The 16,078-nt window shown below is 40.5% G+C and overlaps 13 protein-coding genes across 13 annotated transcripts, besides 25 other annotated features; 12 read left to right on the forward strand and 1 right to left on the reverse strand. All coding sequences in view use genetic code 2, as the record gives it.

Annotated features, from left to right (window-relative positions):
• Positions 1-69, forward strand: a tRNA (tRNA-Phe).
• Positions 70-1,014, forward strand: an rRNA (s-rRNA).
• Positions 1,015-1,087, forward strand: a tRNA (tRNA-Val).
• Positions 1,088-2,761, forward strand: an rRNA (l-rRNA).
• Positions 2,762-2,835, forward strand: a tRNA (tRNA-Leu).
• On the forward strand, positions 2,836-3,810 carry ND1 (NADH dehydrogenase subunit 1). The gene has a single exon. It carries the CDS (start codon positions 2,836-2,838, stop codon positions 3,808-3,810), a length of 975 nt encoding a protein of 324 aa, NP_443528.1.
• Positions 3,811-3,813: 3 nt separating this feature from the next.
• Positions 3,814-3,883, forward strand: a tRNA (tRNA-Ile).
• Positions 3,883-3,953, reverse strand: a tRNA (tRNA-Gln).
• Positions 3,953-4,021, forward strand: a tRNA (tRNA-Met).
• Positions 4,022-5,067, forward strand: ND2 (NADH dehydrogenase subunit 2). The gene has a single exon. A coding segment is annotated over exon 1 (1,046 nt).
• Positions 5,068-5,136, forward strand: a tRNA (tRNA-Trp).
• A 1-nt stretch (position 5,137) lies between these two features.
• Positions 5,138-5,206, reverse strand: a tRNA (tRNA-Ala).
• Position 5,207: 1 nt separating this feature from the next.
• Positions 5,208-5,280, reverse strand: a tRNA (tRNA-Asn).
• A 37-nt stretch (positions 5,281-5,317) lies between these two features.
• Positions 5,318-5,382, reverse strand: a tRNA (tRNA-Cys).
• Positions 5,383-5,449, reverse strand: a tRNA (tRNA-Tyr).
• A 1-nt stretch (position 5,450) lies between these two features.
• On the forward strand, positions 5,451-7,004 carry COX1 (cytochrome c oxidase subunit I). The gene has a single exon. The coding sequence runs from the start codon at positions 5,451-5,453 to the stop codon at positions 7,002-7,004; it is 1,554 nt and encodes a 517-aa protein (NP_443530.1).
• An 8-nt stretch (positions 7,005-7,012) lies between these two features.
• Positions 7,013-7,083, reverse strand: a tRNA (tRNA-Ser).
• A 3-nt stretch (positions 7,084-7,086) lies between these two features.
• Positions 7,087-7,158, forward strand: a tRNA (tRNA-Asp).
• A 5-nt stretch (positions 7,159-7,163) lies between these two features.
• Positions 7,164-7,854, forward strand: COX2 (cytochrome c oxidase subunit II). Its single transcript has one exon. A coding segment is annotated over exon 1 (691 nt).
• Positions 7,855-7,927, forward strand: a tRNA (tRNA-Lys).
• Position 7,928: 1 nt separating this feature from the next.
• On the forward strand, positions 7,929-8,096 carry ATP8 (ATP synthase F0 subunit 8). The gene has a single exon. The coding sequence runs from the start codon at positions 7,929-7,931 to the stop codon at positions 8,094-8,096; it is 168 nt and encodes a 55-aa protein (NP_443532.1).
• On the forward strand, positions 8,087-8,769 carry ATP6 (ATP synthase F0 subunit 6). The gene has a single exon. A coding segment is annotated over exon 1 (683 nt).
• COX3 (cytochrome c oxidase subunit III) lies at positions 8,770-9,554 on the forward strand. Its single transcript has one exon. A coding segment is annotated over exon 1 (785 nt).
• Positions 9,555-9,625, forward strand: a tRNA (tRNA-Gly).
• Positions 9,626-9,974, forward strand: ND3 (NADH dehydrogenase subunit 3). Its single transcript has one exon. A coding segment is annotated over exon 1 (349 nt).
• Positions 9,975-10,044, forward strand: a tRNA (tRNA-Arg).
• Positions 10,045-10,341, forward strand: ND4L (NADH dehydrogenase subunit 4L). The gene has a single exon. It carries the CDS (start codon positions 10,045-10,047, stop codon positions 10,339-10,341), a length of 297 nt encoding a protein of 98 aa, NP_443536.1.
• ND4 (NADH dehydrogenase subunit 4) lies at positions 10,335-11,715 on the forward strand. Its single transcript has one exon. A coding segment is annotated over exon 1 (1,381 nt).
• Positions 11,716-11,784, forward strand: a tRNA (tRNA-His).
• Positions 11,785-11,852, forward strand: a tRNA (tRNA-Ser).
• Positions 11,853-11,856: 4 nt separating this feature from the next.
• Positions 11,857-11,929, forward strand: a tRNA (tRNA-Leu).
• On the forward strand, positions 11,930-13,765 carry ND5 (NADH dehydrogenase subunit 5). The gene has a single exon. It carries the CDS (start codon positions 11,930-11,932, stop codon positions 13,763-13,765), a length of 1,836 nt encoding a protein of 611 aa, NP_443538.1.
• ND6 (NADH dehydrogenase subunit 6) lies at positions 13,762-14,283 on the reverse strand. The gene has a single exon. It carries the CDS (start codon positions 14,281-14,283, stop codon positions 13,762-13,764), a length of 522 nt encoding a protein of 173 aa, NP_443539.1.
• Positions 14,284-14,351, reverse strand: a tRNA (tRNA-Glu).
• Positions 14,352-14,357: 6 nt separating this feature from the next.
• On the forward strand, positions 14,358-15,498 carry CYTB (cytochrome b). Its single transcript has one exon. A coding segment is annotated over exon 1 (1,141 nt).
• Positions 15,499-15,570, forward strand: a tRNA (tRNA-Thr).
• Positions 15,571-15,640, reverse strand: a tRNA (tRNA-Pro).
• Positions 15,641-16,078: part of a D loop (control region) that runs on past the window's edge.

Consider the following 16,078-nt stretch of genomic DNA (forward strand, 5'->3'; position numbering starts at 1 on the left):
GCTAGCGTAGCTTAATTAAAGTATAACACTGAAGATGTTAGGATAAACCCTAGATTGGTTTCGCAAGCACAAGAGTTTGGTCCTGACTTTTCTATCAGCTCTAGCTAAACTTACACATGCAAGTATCCGCACCCCCGTGAGAATGCCCTTTAGTTCCCCACCCGGGAACAAGGAGCTGGTATCAGGAACAAAAATTAGCCCATAACACCTTGCTCAGCCACACCCCCAAGGGAATTCAGCAGTGATAAATATTAAGCAATAAGTGAAAACTTGACTTAGTTAAAGCTAAGCAAAGGCCGGTAAAACTCGTGCCAGCCACCGCGGTTAGACGAGAGGCCTAAGTTGATAGCCACCGGCGTAAAGAGTGGTTAGGGATAAAATGAAAACTAAAGCCGAATATCCCCACAGCTGTTATACGCACCCGAAGATAAGAAGCCCCTACGAAAGTAGCTTTAATCCACCCGACTCCACGAAAGCTGTGAAACAAACTGGGATTAGATACCCCACTATGCACAGCCCTAAACTCTGATAAAAACCTACATTTATTATCCGCCAGGGTACTACGAGCTCTAGCTTAAAATCCAAAGGACTTGGCGGTGCTTTAGACCCACCTAGAGGAGCCTGTTCTAGAACCGACAACCCCCGTTAAACCTCACCCTCCCTTGTTTATTACCCGCCTATATACCGCCGTCGTCAGCTTACCCCATGAAGGACTTATAGTAAGCAAGACCAGTAAAACTCAAAACGCCAGGTCGAGGTGTAGCGCATGAGAGGGGAAGAAATGGGCTACATTCCCTGACTTAGGGTATACGAAAAATACAATGAAAAATGTGTTAGAAGGAGGATTTAGCAGTAAGAAGAAAACAGAGTGTTCTACTGAAACTGGCCCTGAAGCGCGCACACACCGCCCGTCACTCTCCCCAAAAATAAACCTTAAATAATTAATCAATTAAATTAATAAAGGGGAGGCAAGTCGTAACATGGTAAGTGTACCGGAAGGTGCACTTGGTTAACCAGAGTGTAGCTAAGACAGATAAAGCATCTCACTTACACCGAGAAGCCACCCGTGCAAATCGGGTCACTCTGACCCACAACCCAACACCAATTACCCATTATTAATAACCCCTAAAACACGAAACAAAATAAACAAATCATTTTTCCCTTATAGTATATGAGATAGAAAATAAGCTTTGGAGTAACAGAACAAGTACCGCAAGGGAACGCTGAAAAAGAAATGAAAAACCAGTAAAGCAAAGAAAAGCAGAGACCAAAACTCGTACCTTTTGCATCATGAATTAGCCAGTAACCTTTAAGCAAAATGAATTTTAGTTTAAACCCCCGAAACTAAGTGAGCTACTCCAAGACAGCCTAAATATAGGGCAAACCCGTCTCTGTGGCAAAAGAGTGGGAAGAGCTTTGAGTAGAGGTGATAAACCTACCGAACTTAGTAATAGCTGGTTGCCTGATAAATGAATAGAAGTTCAGCCTATTAACTTTTTATCTCCCAACTGGCTCACCCTAAAAGCTAAATATCAAGAAGTTAATAGAGTTAATTAAAGGGGGTACAGCCCCTTTAAAAAAAGACACAACTTTAACAGAAGGTAAAAGATTAAAATTAACTTAAGGCATTATGTTTTAGTGGGCCTAAAAGCAGCCACCCTAGAAGAAAGCGTTACAGCTCAAACATAACTCCAACCAATAATACTAATAACTTACTCTTACACCTCTTTAAAACCTACCAGGCCTTTCTATAAAATATAGAAGCGATTATGCTAATATGAGTAATAAGAGGCTACAACCTCTCCCCGCACAAGTGTAAATCATAACAGACAAACTACTGAACATTAACGACTCCAAATAAAGAGGATATTAGATTATATATAAAGAACTAGAAAACTCTCTAATAACTAACCGTTAACCCCACACTGGTGTGCCCCCCGGAAAGACTAAAAGAAAAAGAAGGAACTCGGCAAACATAAAACCAAGCCTTGCCTGTTTACCAAAAACACCGCCTCTTGCAATAAACGAATAAGAGGTCCCGCCTGCCCTGTGACTCTAGTTTAACGGCCGCGGTATTTTGACCGTGCAAAGGTAGCGCAATCACTTGTCTTTTAAATGAAGACCTGTATGAATGGCATAACGAGGGCTTAACTGTCTCCTTTTTCCAGTCAATGAAATTGATTTCTCCGTGCAGAAGCTGAGATATTTACATAAGACGAGAAGACCCTATGGAGCTTAAGACGAAGGGCAGACCATGTTAATTAACCTAACCCAAATAGATTAAACTAATTGGCTTTCTGCCTTAATGTCTTTGGTTGGGGCGACCGCGGGGAAATAAAAAACCCCCACGTGGAAAAAGAGCACTTTCTCTTACAACCCAGAGTGACAACTCTAAGTAACAGAACTTATGACCAAAAATGATCCGGCAATGCCGATCAACGAATCGAGTTACCCTAGGGATAACAGCGCAATCCCCTCCTAGAGCCCATATCGACGAGAGGGTTTACGACCTCGATGTTGGATCAGGACATCCTAATGGTGCAGCCGCTATTAAGGGTTCGTTTGTTCAACGATTAAAGTCCTACGTGATCTGAGTTCAGACCGGAGTAATCCAGGTCAGTTTCTATCTATGAAATGTCTTCCTCTAGTACGAAAGGACCGAAGAAGAAAGGCCTATGCTTAAAGCACGCCTTACCCTCACCTGATGACACCCACTAAAGCAGGCAAAAGAACATAATACCTTATTCGAATAAAATGATATATTAGAGTGGCAGAGCCCGGAAACTGCAAAAGACCTAAGCTCTTTCTACAGAGGTTCAAATCCTCTCTTTAATTATGATTTCAACTATTATTAACTTTATTATCAACCCCTTAATTATAATCATTTTTATCCTTTTAGCTGTTGCACTACTTACACTAGTTGAACGAAAAGTATTAGGTTATATGCAACTACGCAAAGGACCTAACATCGTTGGACCCTACGGGCTTCTTCAACCTATTGCAGATGGTTTAAAACTTTTTATAAAAGAACCTATTCGACCATCAACATCCTCCCCCGTACTATTTTTACTTGCTCCTATAATAGCACTCACACTTGCCCTTACCCTATGAACCCCAATACCCCTCCCCCTCCCCCTCGCGGACCTAAACCTAGGTATCCTTTTTATTCTTGCATTATCAAGCCTAGCAGTATACTCTATTTTAGCTTCAGGATGGGCTTCAAATTCTAAATACGCCTTAATCGGAGCCTTACGGGCAGTCGCCCAAACTATTTCTTACGAAGTAAGCCTAGGCCTTATCTTACTTAATGCAATTATTTTTACAGGAGGATTTACCCTTCAGACATTTAGTACTGCTCAAGAGACCACATGACTTATTTTTCCAGCATGACCTCTTGCTGCTATATGATACATTTCAACACTAGCAGAAACAAACCGGGCCCCTTTTGATTTAACAGAAGGAGAATCCGAATTAGTCTCAGGATTTAATGTAGAATACGCTGGAGGACCCTTTGCCCTATTTTTTCTTGCCGAATACGCTAACATTCTCCTTATAAACACGCTGTCTGCGACACTATTTCTAGGAACATCAGTCTATTTTTCTTCTCCAGAACTAACCACTACAAGCTTAATAATTAAAGCTACACTGCTATCTGTCCTATTTTTATGAGTACGAGCCTCCTATCCACGATTTCGGTATGATCAATTGATACACCTAATCTGAAAAAGCTTTCTACCTCTTACATTAGCTTTGGTTATCTGACACCTAGCCCTTCCTATTTCTCTATTAGGCTTACCCCCCCAAATGTAAATAGGAGCTGTGCCTGAAATAAAGGACCACTTTGATAGAGTGAATTATGAGGGTTAAAGTCCCTCCAACTCCTTAGAAAGAAGGGACTCGAACCCTACCTTAAGAGATCAAAACTCTTAGTGCTTCCACTACACCACTTCCTAGTAAAGTCAGCTAAATAAGCTTTTGGGCCCATACCCCTAACATGTTGGTTAAAATCCTTCCTTTACTAATGAATCCTTACATTTTAACCATCATACTAATTGGATTAGGCATAGGAACCTCTATTACATTAACGAGCACACATTGACTACTAGCCTGAATAGGATTAGAAATAAATACCATAGCCATTATTCCACTTATAGCCCAACACCACCACCCCCGAGCAGTTGAAGCTGCAACCAAGTACTTCTTAACACAAGCCGCAGCCGCAGCTATACTTCTATTTGCCACAACCACAAACGCCTGAATTACGGGCCAATGAGATCTATACCAACTAGCACACCCATTCCCAACAACTATGATTACAGTTGCATTAGCCCTAAAAATTGGACTCGCCCCACTGCACGCTTGACTTCCAGAAGTCTTACAAGGACTTGACCTCACTACAGGACTAATCTTGTCTACTTGACAAAAAATTGCCCCATTTGCCCTCCTCCTTCAGATCCAACCCACCAACCACACCATCCTAATCCTCTTAGGCCTAACATCTATGCTTATTGGGGGCTGGGGGGGACTGAACCAAACACAACTACGAAAAATCCTAGCCTACTCATCAATTGCACATCTAGGCTGAATAATCCTAGTTCTTCAATTTTCCCCCACTATTACACTCCTCACACTCCTTGCCTACATTACCATAACATTATCAACATTTCTCCTATTCAAAACTAATAAATCCACCAACATTAACTCGCTCGCTACATCATGAACTAAGGCCCCAGTCCTAACATCAATTACGCCCCTCATCCTACTCTCTTTAGGAGGACTTCCCCCCCTCACAGGCTTCGTACCAAAATGAATAATTTTACAAGAGTTATCTAAACAAGACCTTGCACCAGTTGCTACACTAGCTGCCCTCTCCGCCCTACTTAGCCTTTACTTTTACCTCCGAATTTCTCACGCCATAACCCTTACAACATCCCCAAATTGCCTTCCGGGAATTACCCCTTGACGTCTGCCTCTTACCCAATCCCTATTACCACTAGCAACTTCAGCATCCGCAACCATGTGCCTTCTACCCATTGCCCCTACCCTAGTAACCCTATTTAACCCTTAAGAAATTTAGGATAAATAGACCAAGGGCCTTCAAAGCCCTAAGTGGGAGTTAAACCCTCCTAATTTCTGATAAGACCTACGGGACATTAACCCACATCTTCTGTATGCAAAACAGATACTTTAATTAAGCTAAGACCTTGCTAGACAGGCAGGCCTCGATCCTGCAAACTCTTAGTTAACAGCTAAGCGCCCAAACCAGCGAGCATCTGCCTACCTTTCCCCCGCCTAGGCGAGCAAAATAGGCGGGGGAAAGCCCCGGCAGGCTACTAACCTGCTTCTTTAGATTTGCAATCTAACATGTTACACCCCAAGGCTTGATAAGAAGAGGACTTAAACCTCTGTATATGGAGCTACAATCCACCGCTTACTCAGCCATCCTACCTGTGGCAATCACACGCTGATTCTTCTCAACCAACCATAAAGACATTGGCACCCTTTATCTAGTATTTGGTGCTTGAGCTGGAATAGTAGGCACTGCCCTAAGCCTTCTTATTCGAGCAGAACTAAGTCAACCGGGCTCTCTTCTAGGAGATGATCAAATTTATAATGTCATCGTTACAGCCCACGCTTTTGTTATAATTTTCTTTATAGTAATACCAATTATAATTGGTGGTTTTGGAAACTGACTGATTCCTCTCATAATTGGAGCCCCCGATATAGCATTTCCCCGAATAAATAATATAAGTTTTTGACTTTTACCTCCATCTTTCCTACTTCTTCTAGCTTCATCAGGAGTTGAAGCCGGCGCTGGAACTGGATGAACCGTTTATCCACCCCTAGCTGGAAATTTAGCCCACGCGGGAGCATCCGTTGATTTAACAATTTTTTCTCTTCATTTAGCAGGTGTATCATCAATTCTAGGAGCTATTAATTTTATTACTACTATTATTAACATAAAACCACCTGTAATTTCACAATACCAAACACCTTTATTCGTATGGGCTGTCCTTATTACAGCAGTCCTACTCCTCCTCTCTCTACCAGTTCTAGCTGCTGGAATTACTATACTTCTAACAGATCGTAACCTAAATACTACCTTTTTTGACCCTGCTGGAGGGGGAGACCCAATTCTCTATCAACACCTATTTTGATTCTTTGGTCATCCAGAAGTATACATTCTTATTCTTCCCGGGTTTGGAATAATCTCCCACATTGTAGCCTACTACTCAGGAAAAAAAGAACCTTTCGGTTATATGGGTATGGTCTGAGCCATAATAGCTATCGGTTTACTAGGTTTTATTGTCTGAGCTCACCATATGTTTACTGTTGGAATAGACGTAGACACACGTGCCTACTTTACATCTGCTACAATAATTATTGCCATTCCTACAGGAGTAAAAGTATTTAGCTGATTAGCTACTCTTCACGGAGGATCAATTAAATGAGAAACCCCCCTATTATGAGCCCTTGGCTTTATTTTCCTGTTTACAGTTGGTGGTTTAACTGGAATTGTTCTAGCTAATTCCTCCCTAGATATTGTTTTACACGATACTTATTATGTAGTAGCACACTTCCACTATGTATTATCAATGGGGGCTGTATTTGCTATCGTTGGTGCATTTATTCACTGATTCCCCTTATTTTCAGGCTATACCCTTCACAACACTTGAACAAAAATCCACTTCGGAGTTATGTTTATTGGAGTTAATCTAACCTTCTTCCCTCAACATTTCCTTGGTCTTGCCGGAATACCCCGACGATATTCTGACTATCCAGACGCCTATACCCTATGAAATACAGTTTCCTCTATTGGATCATTAATTTCCCTCATTGCCGTAATTATGTTCCTATTTATTATTTGAGAAGCTTTTGCTGCCAAACGGGAAGTTGCATCAGTTGAATTAACCTCCACAAACGTGGAATGACTACACGGCTGCCCACCCCCCTATCACACCTTTGAAGAACCCGCATTTGTTCAAATTCAACAAACTAACTAATTTATAAACGAGAAAGGAGGGAATTGAACCCCCATAAACTGGTTTCAAGCCAACCACATAACCACTCTGTCACTTTCTTTATGAGACACTAGTAAAACCTCTATTACATTACCTTGTCAAGATAAAATTGTGGGTTAAATCCCCGCGTGTCTTTAACAAATGGCACATCCATCCCAACTAGGTTTTCAAGATGCAGCTTCACCTGTAATGGAAGAACTCCTACACTTCCACGATCATGCCCTAATAATCGTATTCCTTATTAGTACCCTCGTTCTTTACATTATTGTAGCTATGGTTACAACTAAACTAACAAACAAATTTATTCTAGATTCCCAAGAAATTGAAATTATTTGAACAATTTTACCGGCAATTATTCTTATTTTAATTGCACTTCCTTCCCTTCGAATCCTTTACCTTATAGACGAAATTAATGATCCCCACCTTACAATTAAAGCTATGGGACACCAGTGATACTGAAGTTACGAATATACGGATTATGAAGACTTAAACTTTGACTCCTACATAATTCCCACACAAGATCTATCCCCCGGTCAATTTCGGCTATTAGAAGCTGACCATCGAATAGTTATTCCTATTGAATCCCCCATTCGAGTCCTAGTATCTGCTGAAGATGTTCTCCACTCTTGAGCTGTCCCAAGCCTTGGCGTAAAAATAGACGCCGTCCCAGGACGTTTAAATCAAACGGCTTTTATTGCATCCCGCCCCGGAGTATTCTATGGCCAATGCTCTGAAATTTGCGGAGCAAACCACAGTTTTATACCTATTGTAGTAGAAGCAGTTCCCCTTGAACACTTTGAAAAGTGATCCTCTTTAATACTTGAAGACGCCTCGCTAGGAAGCTAAACAGGAATAGCGTTAGCCTTTTAAGCTAAAGAATGGTGACTCCTAACCACCCCTAGTGAAATGCCACAACTTAACCCTGCACCTTGATTTGCTATCTTAATATTTACCTGATTAATCTTTTTAACTATTATTCCCCCTAAAATTATAGCACATACATTTCCTAATGAACCAAATACCATAAGCACTCAAAAACCTAAAACAGAATCCTGAAATTGACCATGACACTAAGCTTTTTTGACCAGTTTATAAGCCCAACATTTCTAGGCATCCCCCTCATTGCCTTAGCCCTTAGCCTCCCATGAATTCTTTACCCCCAACCCTCTGCCCGATGATTAAATAACCGCCCACTAACTCTTCAAAACTGATTTATTGGTCGCTTTACACAACAAATTTTTCAACCCCTATCCCCAGCAGGACACCATTGAGCCCTTATCCTCGCATCCCTTATGATATTCCTTTTTACCCTAAATGTTTTAGGCCTCCTCCCATATACATTTACACCAACTACACAATTATCAATAAATATAGGTCTTGCCGTCCCACTTTGATTAGCAACAGTAATTATTGGGATACGAAACCAACCCACCCACGCACTAGGTCACCTCTTACCTGAAGGAACACCTACTCTGTTAATCCCTGTACTAATTATTATCGAAACAATTAGCCTTTTTATTCGACCTTTAGCTCTTGGAGTTCGACTTACAGCTAACCTAACAGCAGGCCACCTTTTAATTCAGCTAATTGCTACTGCCGCCTTCGTTCTTGCCTCAACAGCACCCACTCTAGCTATCCTTACTACTATACTACTTTTTCTCCTCACCTTACTTGAAATTGCTGTAGCAATAATTCAAGCATACGTTTTCGTTCTTCTTCTTAGCCTTTATCTACAAGAAAACATCTAATGGCCCATCAAGCACATGCATATCATATAGTAGACCCCAGCCCTTGACCCCTCACAGGCGCAGTAGCTGCTTTATTAATAACATCTGGATTAGCAATTTGAATACATTTTCACTCCACAATCTTAATGTCATTAGGACTAGTCCTTCTCCTCTTAACAATATATCAATGATGACGAGATATTATTCGAGAAGGGACTTTCCAAGGTCACCACACACCCCCTGTACAAAAAGGTCTCCGCTATGGAATGATTCTATTTATTACTTCAGAAGTTTTCTTCTTCTTAGGATTCTTCTGAGCCTTCTACCATTCAAGCCTAGCACCCACCCCAGAATTAGGTGGATGCTGACCCCCCACAGGAATTACAACCCTTGATCCATTCGAAGTTCCACTACTCAATACCGCTGTTCTTCTAGCCTCAGGTGTATCAGTAACCTGAGCACATCACAGTTTAATAGAAGGCCAACGAAAACAAGCTATTCAATCTCTCACCCTTACTATTTTATTAGGCTTTTACTTCACATTCCTTCAAGCATTAGAATATTATGAAGCCCCATTCACAATTGCAGATGGAGTTTATGGTTCAACCTTTTTTGTTGCAACAGGTTTTCATGGCCTACACGTTATTATTGGGTCTACATTCTTAGCAATCTGCCTTCTCCGACAAGCCCTTTACCATTTTACGTCTGAACACCATTTTGGATTTGAAGCAGCCGCCTGATACTGACACTTCGTTGATGTTGTTTGACTCTTCCTTTATATCTCTATCTACTGATGAGGATCCTAATCTTTCTAGTAATAAATTAGTACAAATGACTTCCAATTATTTAGTCTTGGTTAAAATCCAAGGAAAGATAATGAACTTAATAATAACTATTATTCTCATCTCAACCCTCCTCTCCGTAATTCTTGCAATCGTTTCCTTCTGACTTCCCCAAATAAACCCAGACTACGAAAAACTCTCCCCATATGAATGCGGATTTGACCCCTTAGGATCCGCCCGCCTTCCTTTTTCCCTACGATTTTTTTTAGTTGCTATTCTTTTTCTCCTCTTTGATCTTGAAATTGCACTTCTTCTTCCACTCCCCTGAGGAGATCAACTACCTTCGCCCGTAATAACATTTTCATGAGCCTCTATCGTACTTGTTCTTCTCACATTAGGGTTAATTTATGAATGAACCCAAGGAGGATTAGAATGAGCTGAATAGGCTTTTAGTTTTAAAAAAAACATTTGATTTCGGCTCAAAAAATTTTGGTTAAAATCCACAACTGCTTAATGACCCCAACCCATTTTGCCTTTTCCTCAATATTCTTTTTAGGTTTGGCAGGCCTAGCATTCCATCGAACCCACCTCCTTTCTGCTCTGTTATGCCTAGAAGGTATAATACTCTCCCTCTTTATTGCACTATCATTATGGGTTCTCCAACTGGACTCAACAAGCTTCTCACCTTCCCCTATAATCCTACTAGCCTTCTCAGCTTGTGAAGCAAGCGCCGGTTTAGCCCTTCTAGTAGCTACTGCCCGAACACACGGCACTGACCACTTAAAAAACCTTAACTTACTACAATGCTAAAAGTGCTATTCCCTACAATTATACTTCTTCCACTCACCTGACTTTGCCCCCAGAAAAAGCTATGATCACTTACCCTCCTTTATAGCCTAATAATTTCTTTCCTTAGCCTACTATGATTAAAAATACCCCTACAAACTAACTGAACCCACCTTAATCTCTATATAGCAACAGACCACCTCTCAACACCCCTTTTAGTTCTTACTTGCTGACTCCTCCCCCTAATGATTATTGCAAGCCAAAACCATATAAGCCAGGAGCCTATTAACCGACAACGAACCTTTATTCTTCTGCTAACCTCACTTCAAATTTTCTTAATTCTTGCCTTTAGCGCCACTGAAATAATCATGTTTTATGTAATATTTGAAGCCACCCTAATTCCGACCTTATTTATTATTACACGCTGAGGAAACCAAACAGAACGCCTTAATGCAGGAACATACTTTTTATTTTATACACTAGCAGGTTCCCTCCCATTACTAGTTGCTCTTCTCCTCTTACAAAACTCAGTAGGTACCCTATCCCTTCTTACCTTACAATTCACTAATCCTCTCCCTCTTTCCTCCTATGCAGATAAAATCTGGTGAACCGGATGCCTTCTAGCATTTCTCGTAAAAATACCACTCTATGGGACCCACCTTTGACTTCCCAAAGCTCACGTAGAAGCTCCTATTGCAGGGTCAATAATCCTTGCCGCAGTACTTCTTAAACTAGGAGGTTATGGAATAATGCGAATTATACTAATGCTTGAACCCTTAACTAAAGAGCTTAGCTATCCATTTATTATTTTAGCCCTATGAGGGGTAATTATAACTAGCTCAATTTGTCTCCGACAAACAGACTTAAAATCCCTCATTGCCTACTCATCCGTAAGCCATATGGGACTAGTAGCCGCAGCAATCCTTATTCAAACACCATGAAGCTTCACAGGAGCCCTGATCCTTATAATTGCCCACGGACTAACATCATCCGCCCTATTTTGCCTAGCCAATACTAATTATGAGCGTACCCATAGCCGAACAATGGTTCTTGCACGAGGCCTACAGATAGTCCTTCCAATTATAACCACCTGATGATTCCTAGCTAGCCTTGCCAACCTCGCCTTACCCCCACTGCCCAACCTTATAGGAGAAATTATAATTGTTACCTCACTATTCAATTGATCCCCCTGAACCCTACTATTAACAGGTCTTGGAATATTAATTACAGCAGGCTATTCTCTTTATATATTCCTAATAACTCAACGAGGACCCATCCCCAACCACATTATTTCCCTTAATCCAACCCACACTCGAGAACACTTACTAATTACTCTTCACCTAATTCCCTTACTTCTTCTTATTCTCAAACCAGAATTAATTTGAGGTTGAACTGCCTGCAGATATAGTTTAATAAAAATTTTAGATTGTGATTCTAGAGATAAAGGTTAAAACCCTTTTATCCGCCGAGAGAAGCTCGACAGCAACGGTAACTGCTAACTATCATCCCCATGGTTAGACCCCATGGTTCACTCGCCCTGCTTCTAAAGGATAACAGCTCATCCATTGGTCTTAGGAACCAAAAACTCTTGGTGCAAATCCAAGTAGCAGCTATGTACTATTCCCCTTTAATTATAACATCAACCCTAATTATAATTTTTATTATTTTAACATACCCTATTTTAGTTACCCTTACCCCTAATGACCAAGACCCCTACCAAAACATTGAAAAAACCAAAACAGCTGTAAAAATAGCATTCTTTGTTAGCCTAATTCCCCTCTCCCTTTTTCTCAATGAAGGTACAGAAATTATCTCCACCAACTGAAGTTGAATAAATACACTTCTATTTGATATTAACATAAGCCTAAAGTTCGATTTTTACTCTATTATTTTTACACCTATTGCACTCTATGTTACATGATCTATTCTTGAATTTGCATCCTGATATATACACTCGGATCCTTATAAAGACCGTTTCTTTAAATATCTTCTAATTTTTTTAATTGCTATAATTATTCTTGTTACAGCAAACAACTTATTTCAACTATTTATTGGATGAGAAGGAGTAGGAATTATATCCTTCCTACTAATTGGGTGATGATACGGACGAGCAGACGCCAACACCGCAGCACTACAAGCCGTCCTATATAACCGTGTTGGAGACATTGGACTAATTTTAGCTATAGCCTGAATTGCAATAAACCTTAACTCCTGAGAACTTCAACAAGTATTTTCATCTACCAATAATATAGACCTCACCCTCCCTCTTCTGGGTCTAATTTTAGCTGCAACAGGAAAATCAGCCCAATTTGGACTCCACCCCTGACTACCCTCAGCAATAGAAGGCCCCACACCGGTCTCTGCCCTACTACATTCTAGTACTATAGTTGTAGCTGGAATTTTTCTCTTAATCCGGATCAGCCCTATTATAGAAAACAACCAAACAGCCCTTACCACCTGTCTCTGTTTAGGAGCCCTAACAACACTCTTTGCCGCAACATGTGCCCTAACACAAAATGATATTAAAAAAATCGTTGCATTCTCTACATCAAGTCAACTAGGATTAATAATAGTTGCTATTGGCCTTAATCAGCCTCAACTCGCATTTCTTCACATCTGTACCCACGCCTTTTTTAAAGCCATGTTATTCCTATGCTCCGGATCCATCATCCACAGCCTTAATGACGAACAAGACATCCGAAAAATAGGAGGAATACACCACCTCACACCACTGACATCCTCCTGCCTCACTATTGGCAGCCTAGCTCTTACAGGTACACCTTTCTTAGCCGGGTTCTTCTCTAAAGATGCAATCATTGAGGCCCTAAACACATCTTACCTTAACGCCTGAGCCCTAGCCTTAACCCTTTTAGCGACATCTTTTACAGCTGTTTATAGCCTTCGAGTAGTGTTCTTTGTTTCAATAGGACACCCACGATTTAACTCCCTATCCCCTATTAATGAAAACAACCCAGCAGTAATTAACCCAATTAAACGACTAGCATGAGGAAGTATCTTCGCCGGCCTTTTAATTATGACAAACATTACCCCACTAAAAACCCCCGTAATATCTATACCCTTTACCCTAAAAATGGCCGCCATCATCGTTACAGTTATTGGCCTTCTTACAGCCCTAGAACTTGCATCCATGACAACTAAACAAATTAAAACTAACCCTAATCCCACCACCCACCACTTCTCTAATATGTTAGGATTCTTTCCCGCTATTACTCATCGCCTAGCTCCTAAACTAAACCTTACCTTAGGACAATTTATTGCATCCCAAACAATTGATCAAACCTGATTAGAGAAATCTGGTCCTAAAGCAGTTGCCTCTACAAGCATCCCCATTATTTTAACTACGGACAATATTCAACGGGGAATAATTAAAACTTACCTCTCACTATTCTTCTTTACAATAACACTAGCTATTCTGCTATTATATTAAACTATCCGTAACGCACCCCGACTTAACCCACGAGTTAACTCTAGAACTACAAACAGAGTAAGAAGAAGTACCCAAGCACCTAAAACTAACAAACCACCACCCGCTGAATATATTAAGGCCACCCCTCCCATATCCCCTCGAAATATAGAGAGTTCACTAAACTCATCAGCCGTTATTCAGGACCCCTCATACCAACCCCCAAAAAATAAGGATCCTACAATAACTAACCCTAAAATATAAACTAGAAGCACTCCCAATACTGATCAACTTCCCCAGCTTTCGGGATATGGCTCAGCAGCTAAAGCTGCCGAATATGCAAAGACAACCAACATCCCACCAAGATAAATTAAGAACAGAATTAGTGATAAAAAAGAACCACCATAACTCACCAAAACGCCACAACCAACCCCAGATACCACCACTAAACCTAAAGCAGCAAAATAAGGAGAAGGATTAGAAGCAACTGCCGCCAATCCTACAACTAGACCGAAAAGAAGAAAATACATAACATATGCCATAGTTTCTACCAGGATTTTAACCAGGACTAGTGGCTTGAAAAACCACCGTTGTATTCAACTACAGAAACACTTTAATGGCAAATTTACGAAAATCCCACCCCCTACTAAAAATTGCTAACGACGCAGTAATTGATCTACCCACCCCAGCCAACATCTCCGCATGATGAAACTTCGGGTCCTTACTTGGCCTTTGCCTTATTACACAAATTCTTACAGGCTTATTTCTAGCCATACACTACACCTCCGATATTGCAACAGCCTTCTCATCAGTCGCCCATATCTGCCGAGACGTGAATTACGGATGACTTATCCGAAATATGCATGCAAATGGAGCCTCATTTTTCTTCATCTGTATTTATATACATATTGGACGAGGACTTTACTACGGCTCCTTTTTAAATAAAGAAACATGAAACGTAGGAGTAGTTTTACTTCTGCTTGTAATAATGACAGCCTTTGTAGGCTACGTCCTCCCATGAGGACAGATGTCATTCTGAGGGGCAACCGTGATTACCAACCTCCTATCTGCTATCCCTTATATTGGGGGCTCTTTAGTACAATGAATTTGGGGAGGTTTTTCCGTCGACAACGCAACTCTCACCCGGTTCTTCGCATTCCACTTTTTATTTCCCTTCATCATTGCAGCTGCTACCCTAATCCACCTTATTTTTCTCCACGAAACAGGCTCTAATAACCCAACTGGTATTAACTCAGACGCCGACAAGATCTCATTCCACCCATACTTCTCTTATAAAGATATTTTAGGCTTCGCAGCCCTGTTTGTAGCACTAATCTCCTTAGCTTTATTCTCCCCCAACCTCTTAGGTGACCCAGATAATTTCACCCCTGCTAACCCCTTAGTTACTCCCCCCCACATTAAACCAGAATGATACTTCCTATTCGCGTACGCCATTTTACGATCAATTCCTAACAAACTGGGCGGAGTACTTGCCCTTCTTTCCTCAATCCTTGTCCTATTCCTAGTCCCCATCCTCCACACCTCTAAACAACGAAGCCTTACCTTTCGACCCTTAACACAACTCCTTTTCTGAATTTTAGTTGCAGACGTAATTATCCTTACATGAATTGGAGGTATACCCGTCGAACACCCATTTATTATTATTGGTCAAATTGCTTCTGTATTATACTTCTCTTTATTTCTTATTCTTTATCCAACCGTTAGCTGAGTAGAAAACAAAGCACTTAAATGAAATTGCATTAGTAGCTCAAAGATAGAGCGCCGGCCTTGTAAGCCGGAGGTCGAAGGATAAAACCCCTCCTAATGCTTCAAAGAAAAGGGATTTTAACCCCCACCAATAGCTCCCAAAGCTATCGTTCTTAATTATACTATTCTTTGTAATATACATATATATAATATCCACATATTATGGTTTATACCATAATATGTAATTAATAGGGACATATATGTATTATCAACATTAAACTATATTAACCATTAATCAAGTGCATAATAATGAAAATCACCAACCTATTTTTTTAATAAATCTTTGAGACATTTGATCCAAAATAACAATAAAATTAGTATTACACAAATATCATCTTGCGCCAGTCGAAAGTTTAAGACCGAACACAAAACTCACAAGTTAAGTTATACCAAGTAACCACCATCCTACTAATTGAAAATACTTAATGTAGTAAGAGACCACCATCAGTTGATTTCTTAATGCATACTCTTATTGATGGTCAGGGACAAAAATCGTGGGGGTAGATAATCTTGAATTATTCCTGGCATTTGGTTCCTATTTCAGGTCCATTAATTGATGTTACTCCCCAT

This window comes from Cololabis saira, mitochondrion, assembly GCF_033807715.1.
Source record: "Cololabis saira mitochondrion, complete genome".
NCBI classification, from domain to species: domain Eukaryota; kingdom Metazoa; phylum Chordata; class Actinopteri; order Beloniformes; family Belonidae; genus Cololabis; species Cololabis saira.